General features: G+C 36.7%; 1 protein-coding gene and 1 long non-coding RNA gene across 2 annotated transcripts in view; one reads left to right on the top strand and one right to left on the bottom strand.

Annotated features, from left to right (window-relative positions):
• LOC138357111 (uncharacterized) overlaps positions 1–23191 on the bottom strand; it is a 192827-nt gene that overhangs the window by 30660 nt on the left and 138976 nt on the right. The window lies entirely within an intron of this gene.
• On the top strand, positions 2671–17533 carry LOC123771455 (BTB/POZ domain-containing protein 6-B). Its single transcript, XM_045763984.2, has 9 exons — positions 2671–2804; positions 6228–6376; positions 7776–8102; positions 10383–10527; positions 11799–12015; positions 13361–13540; positions 15943–16139; positions 16725–16893; positions 17048–17533. The coding sequence occupies exons 2-9, from the start codon at positions 6277–6279 to the stop codon at positions 17339–17341; spliced, it is 1629 nt and encodes a 542-aa protein (XP_045619940.1). The 5' UTR covers positions 2671–2804; positions 6228–6276; the 3' UTR covers positions 17342–17533.

The following is a 23191-nucleotide window of genomic DNA, read 5'->3' as shown; positions in this document are numbered from 1 at the left end:
AATACCAAACCCGCAAAAGCTTGGAACCTGGGACCTCTGGACTATGCATCCGAAGCGCTGTCCACCCAGCTGTCAGGCGCCTCGGGTCATCGAGGACACGGAGCCGGCGGCTTGTCGAAGGTCCCCCCCCCCCCCCCGGCCCATTTATAAATTCTATGTTCTCCGGAATACGACCATGCCAAATCGTTTAACAATGTTTTTTCAACGATTTTTACACATTTTCAATAAGTCAGTACAACCACAAGTTTCAAATGAAATCGTTTCTAAGACATTCTTCTATCACATTAGCATATAATAAAGAATTTCTCAAAGGGGATTATCCAAAATATGTTTACTTTTACTAATACAAACAGTCAAAGTTCCCCAGAAATTTATGCCAATATTTCCTGTTAGCAAATATTTATAAAATAAAAAAATGAACATAGGAATAAAGTGTTTTAGAGGGATTGTAAACACAAACGATATATGACTCTACATATAAGGTGTTTCATATAAATTGAATAAAAAATGAAAGAGGACTAGCAATTTTATGTTACTTGACAATAAATGACAACAAACGAAGTCATAGATTCTGCCACCTGTGGTTGAGGTTGACATCAACCAATTTCCTCCAAAATTGGCACCCTTACAGATAGACGTATCGTAAGGTTGGTTACCTGGTTGATGGGGTTCTGGGAGTTCTTCTACTCCCGAAGCCCGGCCCGAGGCCGGGCTTGACTTGTGAGAGTTTGGTCCACCAGGCTGTTGCTTGGACCGGCCCGCAGGCCCACATGCCCACCACAGCCCGGTTGGTCCGGCACTCCTTGAAGGAAACAATCTAGTTTCCTCTTGAAGATGTCCACGGTTGTTCCTGCAATATTTCTGATGGTCGCTGGAAGGACGTTGAACAACCGTGGGCCTCTGATGTTCAAACAGTGTTCTCTGATTGTGTCTATGGCACCTCTGCTCTTCACTGGTTCTATTCTGCATTTTCTTCCATGTCGTTCACTCCAGTACGTTGTTATTTTACTAAGGTGTAATTTTACAAGGTGTATAAGTTTCATACAAATCGTCCGATAAAAAATATGAAAAAAAATTGAGAAAAACAAAATTCTAATATCTTTTTTAACAACATTTTTTGGCATAAAACTAATGTTTCAAATACTTTATTATATGCTATTGTGATAGCTTAGAGGCATATATATGATTTCAGTTGTCACTTGTATTTGATGTTAACTTTGGACAAATTTTGAAACACAATTCAATATTTTTTTGCTCCCTTCCTATTTATGCTACGATGCCGAGACTTGGACCAGTTGAAGCCCTTTTCATATACAACTAGTAAATAAAGCTTGATTGAAATTGAACTTTCATTTTACTGTGTTATGCCCCCCCCCCCCACTTGCCCAAAACGCTATGCATGCTAGTGGCTGTACAAGAGTGTAACTCTTGTATATATAAATAAATAAGATAACAAATAAAATAAAATATATGTTTATATGATATTATATTATTGCAACAACCGAAACAGTTAAATATAGAATACAGGGAACTAGTAGCTTAATATCAAATACTGTACACGGATTTAACCTATTTCACACAGAGAGCCATATTAGACGAGGAGGAATAGCTAAATATGTCAGGGAAATCTATGTATAACTAAACATCCTGTGAGATGGAAATATTAGAGGAACTTATAGCTAGTTGTTAAATCAGAGTTGGTTTGTTTTTGTATTGTAACTGGTAATTCCTCATCACCTGATTCCATATATGACTAACCATCCTGTGAGATGGGAATATTAGATGAATGTATAGCTAGTTTTTTATCTATACTGTGTAATCTTTCATACAGAATAGGTTAGCAGCACGTTGTTGTGTATACCTAAGCCTGTTAATAATAACAAAATGGGAAAATCTAAAATTTAGTTAGTGTCAAAGAAGGAAAAAAATCAAAATTGAACCACACACGAAAACTATATTTGGACTATATTTCAAATGTCAAATGAATTTGGTTAGAATTAAATATAAAATTGAATAATCTAATAATAGGAGTTATATACAGGCCACCAAACATACAAAGAATGAAAGCAAAGCATCTATGGGATGAAATATCTAGAGCATCTACGTCAAACAATGATATTCAAGCAAACACTCTCCAGCCAACACTCTATCTGGGATAAGTCGCTCCACAACATTGGTGCTTTGATCGTCGACTTCCTATATACAGTTTAGTTTAATTTCGTTATAAATTTAAATTATTTCCTTGTAAAAATATGTTTTTTTACGTTTTATATTCAGCAGCAACATTACAGTGGGTAAATATGTCACTTTTATTCTTGATAGAATACTTTAGTCATACATTCACCCAGACGCATGTGTATATTACTTAAGCTTAAACTACTAATAAACACTTTTGGTAATAACTCTACAGAAGTTTGAAATTGAAATTGAAATACTACAGAAGTTAATATATACTTTATAGTTATACCAAACAAATAAACAGTAGGAGGAATAAATCAATTAGATTACATTTATACTTCACTAAAAATAGTTAAAACCCAATTTAAAACAAAGTTTAAACCATAAATACAATACCATACAAAATAATTATCAACATTGTGCTTTTCCCTTAAGATTACCGATTTTTCGAGGCCTAACGAGCCAACTAGGGAGTGTAACAAGCCTGTTCCTGGAAGCAAAATAAACAAGATGGCGACGTTGAAGAGTTGCCTGTGGTGGTGCTAATTATTATTATTAGCCAGTTAGTTGGTTAGAGGAGAGGCGCAGTTCTCTGCTCATCACCCAGCAGGAGAGCCACAACCTAGGTGATATTACACACTAATTACCCTGAAATTGGTGGTTAAGTGGCGCTCAGGACTCTCAAATCCCCTCTCTCAGCACATCATAATTCGTTGATAAACTTAAAGCTTTGGATTATAGTATTTTTATTAGTTTTTTAAATTCTTATTTAGAAAATTGTATGTATCATATGGTAGTAGAGACATTTGGTTATTATATTCACGTTAAGTGGCAGTGGAAAAGGTTACAGAGGCACGTAATGGGCTCAGGAGCTGAACCTCCAAACTCATTTAGTTATATAATTTGCTAACATGTAATTACCTTGACAGCACCTTCACAGTTTACCAAACTAATATCGTGACCTCCAAGAGGTCCTAACACAAGGAATGGGATTGTCAGTTGAGCCACGTACATTCACTATCAATTTCCTTCAAATGCTCCCCACACGCACCCATTTAGTAGGTAGCAGTGAGAGGTTATAATCGCTTGCACGCACTACCTACAGTTAACAAACTTGGGATAATTGGCTATAATTTCTTGTAGCATACCGCTATAAATTAAACACGACATTTGTGATGGTTATTTCTAAAGCTATTAATATGTTAGCATTCCATCACATAGTGATGCAGGATATGCAAATTTGTTTGAGTTTATATTTGCTTGGGTCTACATTGGCTGGAAATGCAAACTCCCAGAGATACTTATTGCCGAGTCTCAGCTGGGCAGCAGTAATATCTAGGTGTCTGCTGGGTTTTTATTGGCTCCATAGATATGTGGCTCTTTTTGCATGGTACTATGATGATAGATTGAATATCTAGTGTAGATTTCACTGTGTCTCAAATTTTGTTGAAGTTCTTTGTGTATCAACGCTCTAACTGTGCACCCGAAATTAGATCAATTTCCTGCTCATAAAAAATAAATAAAGGTTCGCCCAACAAATTCTTCCTCTTTCTATATCACAAAACTTTACTTTCTTATGTTGGGAAAAATACAACAAATCAATTTAATCCTGGATTTGAGTTTGGCCACAGTAAGGTGAAGAAATACTGATGATGTCATATCCTGAGTTATAATTTAAAGTTACCTATTTGTAATTGAGTCCTCATTACTAACATCTGCCAGGTCCATGTCTTTACATTATGGCATGACATTATTGGTTCCTAGCCTGGGCATCAGACAGTGGATAGTGATGCACCAGACATAGTACCCATCTTTTTACTTAGGCCTAGGAGAAATACCAAGGCTTTCAGGACAACTTCCAATATGGCAAGTTGTTTCCAATAAGGCAAATGACTGCCTGAGGTCTCTAATATTGAATGACATCTATGTACAACCAGGGTGATGTTTGAATAATATGGGGCAAAATCTCTCAGAAGATTTGACCATATGACCATACGAGTCATAAATAATCATACTCTTAAGTAAAACAGAAACAAGTAACACTTAGTGGGCCAGCCAGAGGCCTAGGGCCCGTGCAAGAATATCCCTGCCCCCCCTCCCCCCCAAAAAAAATACAAATAAAATAGTTCCCTGTATTATTAAAATATCAATATGGGGATTGGCATACTGGCCTCTTACCACTTTATGGCAATAGGAGCAGTTTAAATGTTTAGCAGTGTACTTGTAATAATTGTAATGAATGTCTCCACTAATTTGAAAGATTCTACATTAAAATCTTTTAAGAATTTCAAATATGTAACCTATTGCATTAATTACATGTAGAGAAACACCCAGATGAGAATAGACTTCTATATTTGTAGCTAGCATTTTGCCATTAGGCAAAATGCCAGCTACAATTACAGCCTTTTACTAAATATAACATATTTGGTAAAAGGTACATTTGGTAAAGGCTTTTCCAAATTTTACAGAAGTACAGGGTACACCTCCCTGTATGTACACACGAAGGTATCCAAAGACCCGTGGCTAGCCACTGGTATCCAGACACTTCAGAAAGTTACCAACATTCTCAGAAGATTAAAAAATATTTATACTTGTCTTAGATTTGATGCCAAAGTTATAGTATGAATTTAAAGATGCTCTATTAAAAAGATGCTGGAATGGCTACTGTACCTGTACCCACGGAGATATTAACCAATAACAAGTAACAGCAAGAGTTTCGTTATTCACCAAGTATCAGGATACCCTGATACTGGTCTCCAGACAAATGGGTATTTTAAACATTTCCCACATAGTTACAGTGGTATAAACATGGTAGTATACTTACAAATGCTGTACTGTATAACTAAGATTATGGGCATTACTTATTATTCATGTTAAATTATTCTACAATCTGATGTCCGGTCACCGGTACTGTACTTCAGTTATGTCTTACCTCTCAGTCAACATGATATCCAAATGCTTGATTATACTCAAGATGAGTATATCATAGACTATAACAATGACAATTCTTAGCTTTTAATTAACATTCAATGTTGAATGATTGGGCTTGTCATTGTATCGCCCATGTTTTACGTCATTCCACTAGTAAAAACATGTATATGCAGGCGATGAGTCACAATAACGTGGCTGAAGTATGTTGACCAGACCACACACCAGAAATTGAAGGGACGACGAAAAACATGTATATTTTTAATTAATATAACAAAGATAATGAGTGAGAACTAGAGTTTATTGAAATATCTTGTGTAGACATGTGGCTACCAGCTATTTTAATTTTTGTATGTGTGTGTGTGTATGTAATTACCTAAGTGTAGTTACAGGATGAGAGCTACGCTCGTGGTGTCCCATCTTCCCAGCACTCTTGTGTAACTACCTAAGTGTTCTTACAGTATTTGTGTTAGAAAACTATTTAGTGTGTATTTTAGTGATGGTTAAATACAATTATTCTCTATATTCTGTTGTGTTTTCTTTCAGGATTTGAAAAAAAAACATGTGCTACCAGAGCCACTTTGTTACTTATGTTAGAAACTGCTTGGCCTAATTAAGCTAACTTTATGAAACCTAATCTAATCTAATCTTAATGAAACATAATACAATCTAGCTTAACCTAATATGGTCCATTAATACTTGAAAAATTAAAATAGTTTCCAGTGAAAGAAGCACTGAGGTGACCCACCAGTTTTCATAAACAGTACAATACTTTACTTTTGTTAATAGAGTAATGCATGGACAGCCTGCAATTCTATGGCTACATATGTTTTTTTAATACTGTATTGTAGTCTTACATTTAAAAAAACAAGTTTTAGAAATTCAGTGTTAATTACAAATGATTAGAATGAGTTAGCTGCATCAGAGATTCCTTGACATCTTATGTGTGTTGCTTGCAGAAATATGCAAGATTTGGCCTAGGTAAAATGCGGACCTGCCTTAAACGGCAACTCGGTATAATACCATTTTATTTTGTGCAAAATACTGTAGCTGCATGAATATTCATTTTGGTAAACTGATAATGGTGTGTGGTGTACACAAAACTGTTGTTTACCTTTCAGATCCGCACAACAACAGTTTATTCCTCCTCTTGATGCATAGAGCACGAGAATGGACAACGGGAGCCAGACATCACCTTCAAGCAAGCAAGTGTGCAAGAGAACCCAGTATGAAGATCCCTTCGCACTGCACTCCCTTCTCTCTACCTCAGGTGTCTTATTTGAATTTTAATGTTGCCTACAGAGGAAAACCACGCTGATAGATTCATATGATTGCTCTTAGTATAGAAGTAGCTGCATTTTTTTTTTTAATTTTTACCATAATTTTCTATTAATAAATATATAAGGAGTGCATATAGCTATTGATTTCATGTGGATTTTTTTTGTGCTATGTTCTTGCATAAGTATTAAGATCTAAGAATGCTTAATATAGTTGTCACAAAATCTAATTTAATTAGTAGTAGGCATCCATCAGTCTTAGGAGACTATGGAGTTGCACTCTGGTGTCGGCCTGGTCTGGAGTGGTCTCACCAGGGCGCAAAGCCAGGGGTGGTTCTTCTCCGGCCACGTCCACAGCGGTCTCCGGGGTTGAAGGTCCCTGTGCCCTTCTTCACTAACTTCGAGGTCATCCCCGGAACTCAATTAAATTAATGTTATATATATTCATAACCTGTCTCTGGGAGGCCCTTGACAGCAGCTCTCCTAGCGAAGTACTAACCCAGGCAAGCGTTGGGATCATGCACCAAGGCTTTGAGACCCATCGTTGCCTACTGGAAACCAGGACCAGAATCTGCCTCTCTCTACGAGGTGAAGGAAGACTGGAAATCAGACAATAACCCAGAATTGAAACAAAATATCACCAGAAAGCATAAGCACAACTAAGCAGGCAATTACTAAAGAAAATTAGGAACCTGCAAGTAGCAAGGCAAACAATTATCATTACTGTAGTGTAAACACCCCAACTGACCTCCCACCATGTTGCAGCCCAGATCACTGAAATTTAACATAAGTGTTCAGTTGTTTGCTGAGCCATGTGCTCAGTTGTTTGCTGGGCCACTTGCTCAGTTGTTTGCTGGGCCATGTGCTCAGTTGTTTGCTGGGCCATGTGCTCAGTTGTTTGCTGGGCCATGTGCTCAGTTGTTTGCTGGGCCACTTGCTCAGTTGTTTGCTGGGCCATGTGCTCAGTTGTTTGCTGGGCCACTTGCTCAGTTGTTTGCTGGGCCACTTGCTCAGTTGTTTGCTGGGCCATGTGCTCAGTTGCTTCCTGGACTGTCAGGTTTGATGTGCTTGGTCATTCCCAGACTGGGAATGACCAAGACACTGATGCTTCTGGCCTGGGTGTCACTGGTTCCCATCTTGCTCACTGGTTCCCATCTTGAATGATAAGAGGCTTTCTGGGCATGGTGTTCACTGATTCCTGGACTGTGTGCCTATTGTTTGCTCAGCTGTGTGATTTGGTGAAGAGGGGTCTTTCCCTGGCCTATAGATTTTGACAGTACTGTACTATAGTATCTAATTATTATTTTAAGTAGCATTAAAATATGGTTTGATTTTCTTTACAGAATTTTGGAGTTGAATTAAGACATAATGGTTTTGTAATATTCATTTCAGGAAGCCTTTTGGATAATGAAAACTCCCTTTTCTTGGGGCCACTGATACCACCCTTACGGAGCCTTGAAGATCAATGTGAGGGTAGTAATCCTCGTGCTGCAACTGGACGAGGAGGATTCCTACAGCCTTCAAGTGCTCCCACATCTCCTCAGCATAGACATAGTAGTGCCACGTCCCCCCCACCACTGTCTCCTGTTCCTCTTGGTGCCTCTGTTGCCTCCACGTCGTCGGACCCAAACTTTCATGCAACCAGTCTTCGCGAGAGAAATGCTGCAATGCTTAACAACGAACTCATGGCTGATGTTCATTTTGTTGTTGGGCAACCAGGTATAACAAAATTATGTTTTCTGTTAAATATATACAGTACTGGTATTACATCACATTTGCCTGTATACCTATATATTTACTTCCCTCAAGAGAAATATCATTGAAAATATCATATGCTCTTGTGTGATTTTTATGTACGTGTCATATCGTGGTACTCTTACATAAGTCATACTGCTGTTATAGAAAAGAACTATTAAAACTGCATTACTATCAGTATCGTTATCATTCTGGCAACTTGTGTTAAATTCACCACTTTATTGTGTTCATGCGCAATCTAGATATGACAGAAGAGTATTTTATAGCTGATTTTATCCATATACAATTTCGTTCTTATTGCAAAAAAGTTACTTCAAATGTCCCGCCCCTTAAGTCCTACCACTCACAGGTCACCACTTAATCCCAGATGGTCCAAGTGGTTGAGTACTATTCCTTCCCTCCATCATATCTCATCTAATTGTCCTCATATCCAAGTGCTATGTAGTTATATTAGCTTATAACTTTCTCCTCATAATTTACCTTAATTATGAGGAGACCTTCACTGTGGTCTGTGCACCACTGGTCCAGTCTATAACCTCTGCATCTTTCACTAAACATTTACATGTGAGTTTGCCAGATGTTTAATCACAGGGGCCTATCTTGTCACCTCTTCACGCATCAAATGGCATTATGGAAACACACTTTATAATTAAGTATAACACTTTACTGCAAAATATTAATAAATGTTGTCCTTCAGAAGTATTTATCAGTTAATTTTAAGATTTGTATGTGTGTGTGTGATACATCATCATGTCTAGACTGAATGCAAATTAAGTAAATGCTAAATAAATTAACAAAGATAAGAAGTTGTAGGAACGTTAATTTTTCAATTGATTACTAGGGGAATACCCAGCTGTATTCAGGTCTCTCTTCCCTATCTCTCCCTCTTCCCCACTCCCACCTCTCACAATCTCCTCCTCTCTCATCACTTTTCTTATCCCTCACTTCCCCTCTTCTCTCTCCCACACTTTTGTTTTCTCCTCCTTTCTCGCCTCTTCCTCTCTCATCTCTCCCCCTTTTCTCACTTCACCCCCTCTCCTCCCTGTTATTCTCTTCTTCCCCCCACCCCCTTTCCACCTGTCAGTCCCTTCTCTCCTGCCATCTCTTCAAATATCCCTCCCTTCCTTCTCTCCCTATCTCTATATGTCTATCCTCTGTTTTTCTGTGTTTGCCTCTGTCTGTTGTTGTCATCTTGTGTCTGTTTTTCTGTTTGTCCTTCTGTCTCTGTTTGGCCTGGTTAAATTAGTCTCTGTATGTCATTCTTTCCCATTCTGTCTGTGTCTGTCTTTTGCTGACAATATGTGTCTCTTGTCTTTCTTTTATCAAAATAATATAATAGTCTTCTTCAGTATTGACATGTGGGTTGTCTGCCAGTGGGAGGAGCCTAGCTGTGTGAAATATCTAAAAAATGTAATACAGTAGTTAACTATTTGCTTTGAGAAAGGGCAGAGTTTGAGAAATCCTTTGAAGCAGTGGCAGGATCATCTTTTTTTATGCAACTATGGCCAAATTATGAATAGAACAGATTTCATGTTAATTTTCCCAAGCTTGGTGAATAATGGTGCATATAGTAAAGGCAATTTTTTTTTATTTCTTTTTCAAAATAATATTTAGATAGGTTTAGCCAGCAGGCAATGGCAAAAATCATCATGGAGTCAAAATGTGACCCTGGCATGCTTTTCTCCTCTTGAATTTCTGGGAACCTAGACCATTCTCCCTGCAAAATGGTTGAGGCTAGCCATAAGTATCTGGCCCTTCAACCAAGGACAGAGAAAGACAAACAAGACATTTTCTCTTGTAGATATTGATGAGAATATTACATTGTAACATTTCAATCTCTGATCAATCTACTGTATATGTAAACATTTTAATTATTTCAAGTAAATTAGAAATGTTATAACTTAATGGATCTGTCAACATACATTTATCTGTCATGCCTAAGACAAGAGAAAAAAATATTGTGCATATTTAAACCTAAAAGTTTAATTGTCAACGGAATAATATACATTTTGGTGTAATATTTGGCTATTAACATCCCACAACCTCAGTACAGTGGATACTGTTCTGTACTTTTAAGCGAGTGACACACATTACTGGATCTGATGGGTCTGATACTAGATATTAATCCTTTATTAGCATTTACTGCTGCTTTATTTATATATACTGCTTCATTTAGGGAAGGCCTTGTTCAGCAGTGGACTGATAATCTAACCAATTGCTAATTTTTTGTTTTTGTTTTAACAGGGAGCACTCAGAGAATTCCAGCTCATAAGTATGTGCTGGCTGTGGGGAGTAGTGTGTTCTACGCCATGTTTTATGGGGGATTAAAATCCGAGGAAGAGGTTCAGGTGCCTGATGTGGAGCCGTCTGCATTTCTCACTTTGCTTAGGTAATATTTACCAGGATTTCTTTGCATAATGCAGTGCATATAAGTAGCTGAAGATACATGCACTGCATTATGCATTTTTTTTAAGCTGTCTTGGCAGTTTCTTTGTTGTAATTTGAAACATTTCACCATGGGATTTGTGCATTTCTTCAAATGGCAAACCTTGTGTTTACCACTGGAAGATTTAATGGCAAATTCCTCAGTGTGTAATTATAGAAAACTTTGATCTTTATTTTACCCACAATTATTGCCATATCATTCTGTCTTCAAACATTTGTTAAAAAGAAAGCTGATTTTTATGTCCGTATACTAAGAGGACATTGCCTCAGGATGCTACCAAGGATATTAGCTCATAAAACATTATCAAATGCAAGTTTCTTTTTTAACTGAAAATGTGGTTGCAAAGTTGGGTTCTGTTCTTCTCTTTTAATCTTTATCTTACTGTTCATTATTTTCATCACGTTCAACATTTACATTACCATGGAAAATATGCATGATTTACAAGCATATTAATTTAAGAACACTGATAAAGACTCTTCAAAGTCTTCTGTCACTCTGCCTAAATGGGGACAAGTTCTGATAGTGATTCCAGTCACAGTAATCTAAATGGGTTAACAAATGGATAACCAGTACAGTATTAATGCTTTACAGCACAGTTTATGAAATCGTTTTAAACTAATAAATGACCAAGTTTTTCAGAGAGCATTTTGAAATATTAATACTGTATATGCAATTTGTATTGAATGTAAATTTGTGGGCCTAATATTTAAAACAGTGTTTCCCAACCTTTGTATCGTGAATACAAAGATACCTGGCCCATACTTTAGTTAAACATACATGGATTTCATTGTCAACTGAAAGGAGACTATTTCTGTATTTTTGCTCTTGATACTGCCTAAATGAGAAACATTGATTACAAAAAATTACTAAAAAAAATAAATTTACAGATGATTAGAATTAGCCTGGTTTATCATTAATCACTTGTGGAACTCCTAATTACTTTGGGGTTCCATGGAACCTCAGTCGAGAAACCCTGATTAAAAGGATAGTGGTGATTTGTAAGAACTGCTATTCATTGCTTTAGTAAAAATATTAAAATTTTCTCCACTATAATTTTATTACGGTTTAATTAATGCATTCTTTTCCAAACTAGGTTCATGATTTAACAGATGTCTTCACACCTTTCAGGTGAATGCACACATTGTTGTTAGTGCATGAATGCACTGACTCTCTTTGTGTCTGCATATAAATAACTTCTATCTTTTTTTATATAGGTATCTTTACTGTGATGAAATTCGTTTGGAACCAGATACAGTTCTAGCAACTCTGTATGCTGCTAAAAAGTACCTCGTGCCCCATTTAGCTCAGCAGTGCGTGAAATTTCTCGAAGTGTCCTTGACAGCTCGAAATGCTTGCCTGCTTCTCTCTCAGTCTCGTCTCTTTGAAGAGCCTGAATTGATGACACGCTGTTGGGAAGTCATCGATGCTCAAGTAAGTATAAATTTAAACAGACTGATCTCATAATAATATTTCTTGTGATGTATCAATCAGATCAGTTACAGATACTTCATTTGTTTTCTCCTTCAAATAAATGTTATCTTTAGTGTGCTGGCTAAAGTAATATTAAAATAGATTATGGTGAAGTTTCTGATCAAGAATACTGTAATAAAAACAAATCTCTATTTCATTATAAATTACTTGAGATTCAAATTCAGATTTTAAAAGTGTTGCAGTTGTATGAAGTGATCTAAACTAAAACATTCGTGAACTGTTGAATACAGAACAGGTAAATAGGTATACAGGTATCCTTTTGTTTTATTCTGTATTAATACAGAGGACCCTCGGGCAACAAGCAACTCCATCTACAAGCATTTCAGGTAACAAGCGAGCCACTCACAGAAAATTTGTTTCGATTGATGAGCTTCTGTTCGGTTAATGAGAAAACCACGTAGTGCTTCCTAGTGTTTCCGCTGGTTCTCGAACGCCCCTGACGACAGTGTTGTTGTTATTTTGTAAGACGAGCATTTTACATGACTAGTTCGGTCCCGGAACTGATTAAGTTCGTTAACCGAGGTACCACTATATATGGGAAGGACCCCCACTTTGGGTTTCTTTCCATTTAATTTGGACCCTTCTACTAAATTTGGATAGCTAACTCAAATTAAGAACCCCCCAATTAGTTTGGGTAGTTAGCTACCCAAACTAAGCTTAAATACCACCAATCTTTAGCTGAATTCACACTGCATCCGAGACCCAACCGTTGCCTACCAAAAGACCGGAATCTGGCTTACTCTGAGGCAATGGGAGATCAAACCAAAACTGGGGAAAAAGCTACCAGAAAGCACAGGTGTAACAAAACAAGCAACTGCATGAACAAAAATAGGTAACATTAGGTAAACAACAGTAAAATCATTACTGTTGATCGTTTGCACATAGGATATAGGATGGATGTCCTAACCAATCATTTACAGGCCAACAGCCCAGAAAGAGTAGGTCTTCGAGGAGTGGTGCAGTGACCCTGCCAACCCATAAGGCTTGGCTGGGACTGTTTAGCTGCAGAGAGCTACAATGGGACCAACAGAAAAAGGCATTTCATTACATTCAATGCTCGATTTTTTTTTTTTCAGAGTAATGCATCCCCATTCTGATAATTTATGTGATGTATGTTTTTACTGTGAACTATGTAAATATTACAGAGGTTATATTCTGTAATGTGTCTTGCCTAATCATTTTTACTGTACAGATGAGACTTGTAGCATATGGATACAGAAATTTAGTTTTGTATATTACTTGCTCCAATTGATGATTAAATATATATTTTATACAATTATTGTAGGCTGAGATGGCTCTTCAGTCTGATGGGTTTGTTGACATCGACTTTCCAACTCTGACTAGTGTCTTATCAAGGGAAACTTTGAACTGCCGAGAAATTGTACTCTTTGATGCAGCATTATCCTGGGCTGAAGCGGAGTGCATACGTCAAGAACTGGAGCTGACAGCTGAAAATAAACGAAAGGTATAATAAACTTTTCCAACATGCGCACTTTTATAAGGAATTTGACTTTCATTCACTGATCTTCCTAGGAGCATATATTAGGGAATTAAGTCTATATCTCATGTATTTCTTTGATTTCTTCAATTATTTATTTTTCTTTAACTTCTACAAAGTTTGTTGTCTTTAAGATTCGTTGTAAATAGGCTAGTACTAGATTTCAAGTTGCCTTATTTATGATTTGAATATTTGGAAGTTGTTCCCTGTTTGCTGCTAGTAAATAAATATACTTTTTCAATTGCAGTTTATCAGTCCTCTCATTTTAAAGTTGTGTATCTTTCATTTCATTTCAGTATTTGTTATTTTGTGGTTTATTTCAAGTCAAACCCAAAACTCAAACAACTTGAAAGATGTCTGTTGCAGTAGCCCACATATCCTAAGAATTCTCATCCCCTTCTTTCTTTATTTTTTAATTTCATAAACAATTATTTGATTTTTCCCCGAGATATTAAAAATCCATTTCTTCCTCTATACAGGTACACTTGGATAGTATTTGTTAATTTCCTTTTAGATTGAGATAAAATACATTTTCCTTTTTCTAGTTTTACCTTTTCTGTAGAATAATGACCATAGTAATTGTAAACAAACTTCTGGAAACTTTCCTTATAAAGACTACTCAATAGCTCGGTCGATAGAGCTTCGGCCTCACACGCCCAGAGTCCGCAGTTTGAGTCTCCTAGGGCCCAGATGAATGGAACTGTAGTAATTGATTTACCAAGGTGCTTGCCGTGACTTTAGTCGGCAAATAGATATAGATTATCTTACATTTTACTTGGTATGGTATTAAATGTGGCTATGACAATAAAATCCAATCAATTTGCCAAATTAAAAAAAATCCATATAATAATAGATACTAACTATACTTCATACTGAAAATTGTCAGCATGGTTAGGCAAAAAGTTAATACTTGTAAAATTATTAGGGAAAAGTTGTAGAAATCAAGCCTCTAGAGATTTCCCCTCTAGCCTCGGTAAAAGTTCCTCTCTCCAACCCTGGTACAAAGTTTCCTCCCCAGCCCCAGTAGAAAATTTATCTAAATCTATATCTAAAGTTACACTAGAGTTAGAAACATACATAGGCACATTTTAATTCACGATAAAAATATTGATATTTAACTAGATTATCTATTGTATTTTCTCTTCAATAGGCAAAATCAATCCTCTTCCTGCATCCCAAGAATTTGCACAAGCTCTTAAATGATGGCCTTGTCTTTAGAAACTTGCAACATTTCTTAGACTCTTGAGCTCTAATTTGTTATTAATATTTTTTTCAGGCTGGTATTCTGGATTTTCATAAATTCCAAGTTGTTTAAATGTGAAGTCTTTGATGCCGTTCCAAATATTTATGCAGCAGTCTCGAGTTGCGGTTAGTTGTTACAGGGCGATTCAACAATTGAAGCGTACTTTGCACAAGAGACTTGCATAATTGTTCACAGTTATTTAAACAAACTATTAACTTAAGTCTTCCAAGTTCTTGTGCTTCACTGAGTACAAACTAAGCGCACAGACTCCCTCATCACTTGGGCAGTTTCTCTGTTATTCAAAATGGCCTTGAAAACAGCCCTTTTCTACTTGGTTTTCTTTTGAGTAGGAAAAATGCAAAATTAAAGAATTTCTTTCTGTCATTCCTCTACTTGGCTCCTGGGTTCAGATGCTGCATCTCTGGAATGGAATTGATAGAAATTGATCTATCCACTTACTCCTCCTCAATTTGTCAAGGTATTATGGAGACTCCGTTTGTCAAGGTGTAGTGGAAATTAACAGCTGCAAAAGTATAATTTTATATTTATGTTAATCTGTTCATGTATCTGGTTTTAACATTAAATGCATCTCTAAAAAACACAAAAGAGTAGACCCCCCACTGAATAACCACCTCCACTTTTAAACCTGACTTTTTATATTTTTTTGGGTTTTAATTTTCTTTAATAATTTAATTAGGACCACTCGATTCATTTTTCATCAGTGGTCTTAATTTAAGTTTTACTGGAACTGTAGATCTAGAGTAAAATACTAGAAACCCTTTATATTTACATATCCTACACTGTCGTTTTTTTTTGAGAGGTCATACGGAATGGGAATTAGTGATTGTTTTCTGGTTATTGTTCAGACTTATAAATTAGGGAAACCAAAATTAGGTTCACTGTAGATTTGGCATTAAATGGCCATAATAGCAACCAGAAATATTCTTTAAACTAATTAGCCTATCAGATAAGAGCATGTGCTTTCCTGAGAGAAATCACCTATAGCTTTCAACTTATTAATCAGAGATATGCAAACTTTGACTTTGCATTAAAGTTTGTATATTCTTGAGCAGCAAAACAACAAATACCGTATTACTATATTTCACTAACTAAAATTAATTATCAGGTTTTAGGTACGGCATTGAACTTAATTCGTATCCCCTGCATGGAACTGGGAGAGTTTGCTAATGGAGCGGCACAGTCTGGAATCCTCTCATTACAGGAGACTACAGACCTTTTCTTACATTTCACTGCTCGCAACAAACCAACAGTTTCGTACCCAATTAAACCAAGACAAGGCCTCAAGAAACAGATTTGCCACAGGTGAGTAATGGCTAGTACTGGTTTATTGTTTTGTTGCATCCTCTCCATGCTAATTATACAGTGTATTCAAGTCTAAAAGTTAATTTAATACCTTTTTAAGATCCTACATCCTGACCTCTTTCATATAGTATAAGCATCCATGAGTGCTCTGATAGGAGATAGGTTTTCTCATTGTTAGAAGTGATGGTAAGTTGAGAAAAGTTGATACAATGGATCCCTATCTAATACAACAGTTCTGTTCCTGGGAAAATGACGTGTTGTGTAAAAATAACATAAAATAACCTATAATAAAAATTGGGTTATGTTCCCAGACATGCTAAAGTTGTTAAATTTTGAAAAAAATTATTACAGTACCATAAAAACTGAGATTGGTGACTTCCTGAAAATGATCTAGGTGATGACTGAGGCATTTTGTTACTGTGGTGAGGATGTTGTGGCGTTTTCTGGTTTAATTTTAGGTGACGACTAGAATTCTAATGTTGAAGGCAAGTCTGTTGTGGGGATTGCTTGATGTAGTTAGTGATGAGAGACTGCTTTGCTTTGTTATGCAATGATTTGTACTTAATTTGTTCATAATTTTTGCAGATTTCAGTCTTCAGCTTACAGAAGTAATCAGTGGCGTTACAGAGGAAGAGTTGATTCAATTAACTTTATGGTGGATAAAAGAATATTTGTTGTTGGCTATGGTCTTTATGGCTCGTCGAGTGGTGCGGCGGACTATAATGTCAGGATTGAGTTGAAGAAATACGGGGAGGTAGGTATTGTAATAACTTCCTCTAGTATTACTTTACTGCATATACTGAGTTACTCTAAGGGCTCCTGTAATTTGTTTCAGTTGTGTATAATTATACATCTTTTAGAAGTATCTGAATAGTGCTATACTTCTGAAAATACTTTCAAATTTACAGGTACTAGCAGAGAGCACAACTAAGTTCTTCTCTGATGGTTCCTCCAATACCTTTCATGTCTACTTCACACACCCAGTGCAAGTGGAACGTGATGTGTATTATACTGCATCGGCAATTTTAGATGGAGCTGAACTGTCGTACTTTGGTCAAGAAGGGATGAGCGAGGTTAATATGGGGGCTCTCACTTTCATGTTTCATTGCTCATCGGAGAGTACTAATGGTACGGGAGTTCAGGGAGGCCAGATTCCTGAACTTATATTTTATGGTCCAACTCTTGAAGTAACAGATAAATAGTCAGTTTCTTCCATTAGAAGATAATGTAATTCTAGAATAAACAATGGTTATACCATTAAATGTATTATAGAATTTTAAGGACACCTGTATATGGTGGTATCTATCTTCCTCTTTCTAAACTGTGCATACAATTTTGTTCTTATCTAGACTCTTCATGTAATTAAAAAATATTACAGTAATTTAAACTAAAAATAATATACAAATGATTGCTCAGCTTTTGTGATCATGAGAAAGAGTAACAGAGTGACAGTGCCAAAATAATAATGTTCAACTTCAGTATTTTTTACAGTGTCCTTGAGTATCTTTAGTAAAGAGGACTGTCCTACGTTGACCAGACCACACACTAGAAGGTGAAGGGACAGCGACGTTTCGGTCCGTCCTGGACCATTCTCAAGTCGACTTGAGAATGGTCCAGGACGGACCAAAACGTCGTCGTCCCTTCACCTTCTAGTGTGTGGTCTGGTCAACATACTTTAGCCACGTTATTGTGACTCATCGCCTGCACAGGACTGTCCTATTCTAAAGAGAAAAACAAATATGAATTTGCTTAATATGAAAGTAATTTGTCATTTTTCCGAGACTACAACGAGAGCACCCACTTTCCTCGTTTCCATTCAGGGGAAGCAAGATACAGGATACAGGTGCCATATTTAGAGCTAGAGATTATCTTCCCATTTTGGATAAATTGTTAACATTAGCATGATTCTCCAATATAATAAATTCTTCTCATGTTAACCATAATTTTATTTGTTATAATAATTGCCATTAAGAAGTTAATAATTGTAATGAAAGCTATATTACAAGTTTTTGCTAGATTAATGAAATGCCTCTTAGCTCAATCCAGTAATATTTATAATAAGAATCAGTTAATGAAATGAATTCCTTGAGATGGAAAGAACTAGTGAAACTAATAAATAATAAGAAGCTGGAAAGGCAGTAGTTGTAGTTGTTATCTGAACTTGTAATGATAAAGAACACTGCACAGTTTTCCCAGTGCCTAACCTTGAACCTTGGCCTCTCTGTCTGTACCACCATCAAGGAACTGTCTAATGACGAGTCGTTATAGTTTCTTCAGTTCCTGGTGTGTGGTTTGGTCATCAAGGAACTGTCATTTGTAATACGTTTTAATTGATAGTGGTGATATAGGCGAGGTACTGAGTGTTTTTTAGATTTGCTTTTAAATGCATTTGACTGATACCAGTATCTGCTATCATGACATGGTGAGCAATGTACCGGGTATTTATTTTGTCTTGATACCTTTGTGGCTGCTATTTAATGAGCCGCAATTGACATTTTTCCTTTACTTCCATAATGAGCTATATATATTTAAATAATTGTGTGACGTCTGTACAGTGTATAGATTAATACAATATACTGTATTAATATACAATACTTTACTAATTTTGTTATTACTTTTTAATACTTTACTTCCTGTAATAATATGGCATCTATTTATGATTTAGTGTTATTTATGTAAAAAGTCATAGATTGTTATTTTTAATAGACTTCTAGTGGCAAATCATATAGTATAGAATAATATTTTTTTGCTCTTCATGCACTGTGTATATGTATGTGTGTGTGTGTGTATATATATATATATATATATATATATATATATATATATATATATATATATATATATATATATATATATATATATAATATATTATATCTTCGCATGTTGGCACTTTGTCATTCAGAACGTGAGCCTATTGCGTGTACAAGAGTCAAGTTGAAAGTGAGCTATGCAGTATAATTCCTAACAGTATCTTTCTGCAAAGAATCTTATTGTTATTAAAGATATTTCTATATTTGGTGTATTATTAGCTTTATTACTTAACAACAACTGTTGGTGTGAGAGAGCATGATTTTGATCCATGACCCACTTACGGAAAGCTGTTGTTTTCATGATATATAAAAATGTTTAAACAAAATATAGGAACAGTGCTAAAGCGATCTGTAAAAAGTCACTTTCATTTTGATATATTAATTGCCTTGGTAATACTGTTAAAAGTGAAGTGGGATGAGTATACAGTATGTGTGAATGTAAAGTTATACAAATGTAGGTGGCCTATAGTAGTAATGTGTCCCCCCCCTCAATAAATATGTATATATAAGCACAAATTTTATTTAATAATTATAAAGAACATTTCTGTGTAATAAATGATAAGCTACTAAATAAGTACTAATGAATAATTTTATTGGTTGCAGACCAGCAATTGACTGGTATCCATATGAACAAAACTTGACACAAGAGTATCGCTTAGCCACCTGTCCGCTTTTTATTATGATGAGTTTTTGAAGTCTGTCAATTTTTAGTATTACCCATTAGACCACCTGAACTTCTACATTCCCCCATCCCACACCCAACCATTACCACACATCTACCGTTTAGTAGGTCGCTAGAAACAGGAGAACTACCAGAAAATTGAAAGATAACCAATGCAGAGTCAGTCAGTATATGAAAAGGTAATGAAAGGCACTACTATACATGTTAATATCCTCTATTTGCTTATAATGTCATGGTGATGGAAAAAACTATAATTAAGCTGCTAGTATAACATCTGGAAAGAAGGTCCTGTATAATATAACACCAGGTGTGATTGGGGGTTGTAAAAACTGCCTCACGAACTTGACAATAATGCAACTGGGATACTAAGATCAAACAAGGCAGAGAAAGGTTTGTAGATTGTATATTCTTTGGCTCAGAAGTCCTTTGGCAATACCCCACAAACGTAGTGTACAAATAGGAGGAGCAGGGAATGGTGCTCCTGTGGATAATGGAGTACCTTGACAAAAAAAGATGCAGCAGATTGCCACATTCAGTAGCGTCTTCAGAAAGGAGAAACTTACCAGAAACTCCCATAAAATGAATAGCATAGCTGCATATTTAAGAACTTTCTTTAGAAATCTGAGCATGGTCATTTGGTACCTTGTATAACAAAATATCAGACCAATTCTGGAACAGGTATGAATGGAGTGCTTTAATCATTAGATATGAAATTATTATTACAGTACAACCTCGATTGAATGAACTATATGAACCCCAATTCGTTGCAGTGAGGATTTTCATTCCCAATTGGAGATGCCTCCAGGATGCATTTCCCATGCCATATGGGCTAATTTTAAACAGCAAAATTTTATTTTCAAACTATAATAAAATAGACAACCATCAAATGAACACATCTGCAATAAAAATGTAACAGTATCTGCTGACTTCTCACGTCTCCAGCCTTAAAAGGGTCCTGGCAGTAGAGTCGGGTTCGTTCTCAATGCATAATCGAGGATTCCGGGTTTAAATCTCGGGTGGGGCAGAAATGGTTGGCCACATTTCCTTTCACCTAATGTCTCTGTTCACCTAGCAGTGAGTAGGTACTCAGGAGTTAGTCAGCTTGTTGTGGGATTGCATCCTGGGCAGGGTCAGTAATTCGGCCTTGGGGGGGGGAGCGGGACCTCGATGAAAGCCAAATGTGTATGAATACATCCTGGCTTCCTGTCCCCCGACACAATGAATTATTTATTATTATAAAAATCGATTCAAAAGGTAGCAGGAGCCATGCCTGAGTAAACGAAAACCTTGCCAACTCAAACTGAAAACAAACCATAGAATTTGGTTTTAAATTCTTGGGAATTGCCTTTAAAGCCTTGGAAATTTTGGTCCCAAGGCTTATACTGTTTCTTGTAATGTTGAGTCCGTCTACATAAATGGTCAGATTTCACCAAGTAATATTTAAATTTTAACCTGTCATGAAGGTCAACAACCATGAGAGAGAGAACTTGTCTGTAAAGATATTTCACCACATCTAGCATATTTCCCATGCCCAAACCTCAACATCTCATTTTCAAAGGAAAAAGGCCCCATATATTACTTCTGCAACTGGAAATAAAAAAAAATTAGATTTTGGTTTTAAATATGCATTTCCCAATGCCAGCAACTATTTTTAGTAATGTTGCCTTTATCTGTGAACTCTATCCCAACATCCGAAACAAATCCACCCATCCCCTGCTTCAGTGAACTCTTGTTCATTGAATCGGGCTAGTAAATCTGGCTTGGAAAGTGTGTGTGTTTCAACCGGAGATTCACCGAATCGAGGTTCCACTGTAATAAACTGAAGCTGGAGAAAATCCAGTGGTTTGCTACTAGAGTACTGTAGTCCCAGAACTAAGAAGGATGTGTTACAATGAAAGACTTGAGGGATAAGACCACATGTTGATGGAAGATACAAACAAACTAGGAAAGACATATTCCCAACATGCAAATTTTTAGGGAGTAAGTAATTATAAAAAGAAGGCGCCAAGCCACGAGACTATGTAGCAATAATCTATTTTGTCAATTTTTTCTAGGGAATTGACAAAATAGACTATTTAGCATGGTAAATAATCAAGGGAACATGGGTAGAAACTGGTTCTTGCTACAGAAACACAGACTTTTGTCAGTATCTGAGTAATGAAAAAATGGAATGAACTAAGTGAAGTGGTGGAGACAGACTCCATACACAACTCTAAATGTAGATATGACACATAAATAGGCATGGAAACCTCTGCACCAATTCATTGAAAGTGATGAGGGGGGGAAGAACAAAGGGCTGAAGCTCATCCCCTTACCTACTAGTTCAACTCCTGTGAGAGAATACAACTAGACCTAACTCATCCATACAGCCCCCACAGTGATTATTAGAGCTGGGTCACAGCCACAAAGCCCTTAGATTAAATTTCCATTGCAGGATAGCAACTTTCCTTTCACCTGAGGTTGTTCTGTTCACCTGGTAGTAAATAAATACCTGGAAGTTAGGCAACTGTTGTGGGTTGTGTACTGGGGAAAAGTCAGCCGTTGGTCTACGGATGACCTTGATAAACCTGTGGGAAATGAACACCTAGATGCCTACATCAACTGCTGCCCACACACCTCCACCCACCTATATCAACAAATGCCTACTCTCCCATATCAACCAGTGCTCACACTCCCACCCACCCATATAACCCCTTTACTGCCACTGACCCACATCAACCACTACCCACACTCCAACCCACCCATATCAACCTACAAATCTCCTCTGTTTTTACATTCATCAGCTTTGCATCATCTGGAAACACTGACATACGCGAGTTCGTCATCTCGGGTAGGTCGATCATAAATTACAACAGCGTCGATCCCAGAACCAAGTCTTGTGGGACCCCACTTGTTACTTTCCTCTAGTTTGAAACCTCCTCTTTGACGAGCCGGTCAGGAAAGGAGCCGAGCGGACAGCACACTGGACTTGTGATCTTGTGGTCCCGGGTTCGATCCCGGGCGCCGGCGAGAAACAATGGGCAGTTTCTTTCACCCTATGCCCCTGTTACCTAGCAGTAAATAGGTACCTGGGTGTTAGTCAGCTGTCACGGGCTGCTTCCTGGGGGTGGAGGCCTGGTCGAGGACCGGGCCGCGGGGACACAAAAGCCCCGAAATCATCTCAAGATAACCTCAAGATCTCAAGAAGATTGACTCTTTGAGTTCTGTCCTTCAGGTACTCCCTTGCCCAGTGCAGTATTTCTGTACTTATCCCAGCAAGCTTCTCTATCTTATGTAACAGTACTTTCATGAGGAAGTGTTAAATACTTTTTAATCTAGGAAAATACAGTCGAACCATCTTTCTTTTTCCTGTCTTATTTTAGTAACTTTGTCATAGAACTCAATCAGGTTTGTCAGGCATGACTTTCCCTTTCAAAATCTATGCTGCCCTTTCATTACAAAGTTGGTCCTCTCTAAATGTTCCACCATTCTCAACCTCCAGAACTTTTATTTATTGATTGATTTATATATATATATATATATATATATATATATATATATATATATATATATATATATAT

This window comes from Procambarus clarkii, chromosome 76 (genome assembly GCF_040958095.1).
Source record: "Procambarus clarkii isolate CNS0578487 chromosome 76, FALCON_Pclarkii_2.0, whole genome shotgun sequence".
NCBI classification, from domain to species: Eukaryota; Metazoa; Arthropoda; class Malacostraca; order Decapoda; family Cambaridae; genus Procambarus; species Procambarus clarkii.
The sequence above is the reverse complement of the archived record's forward strand: the minus strand, read 5'-3'. Positions and strand labels throughout refer to the sequence as shown.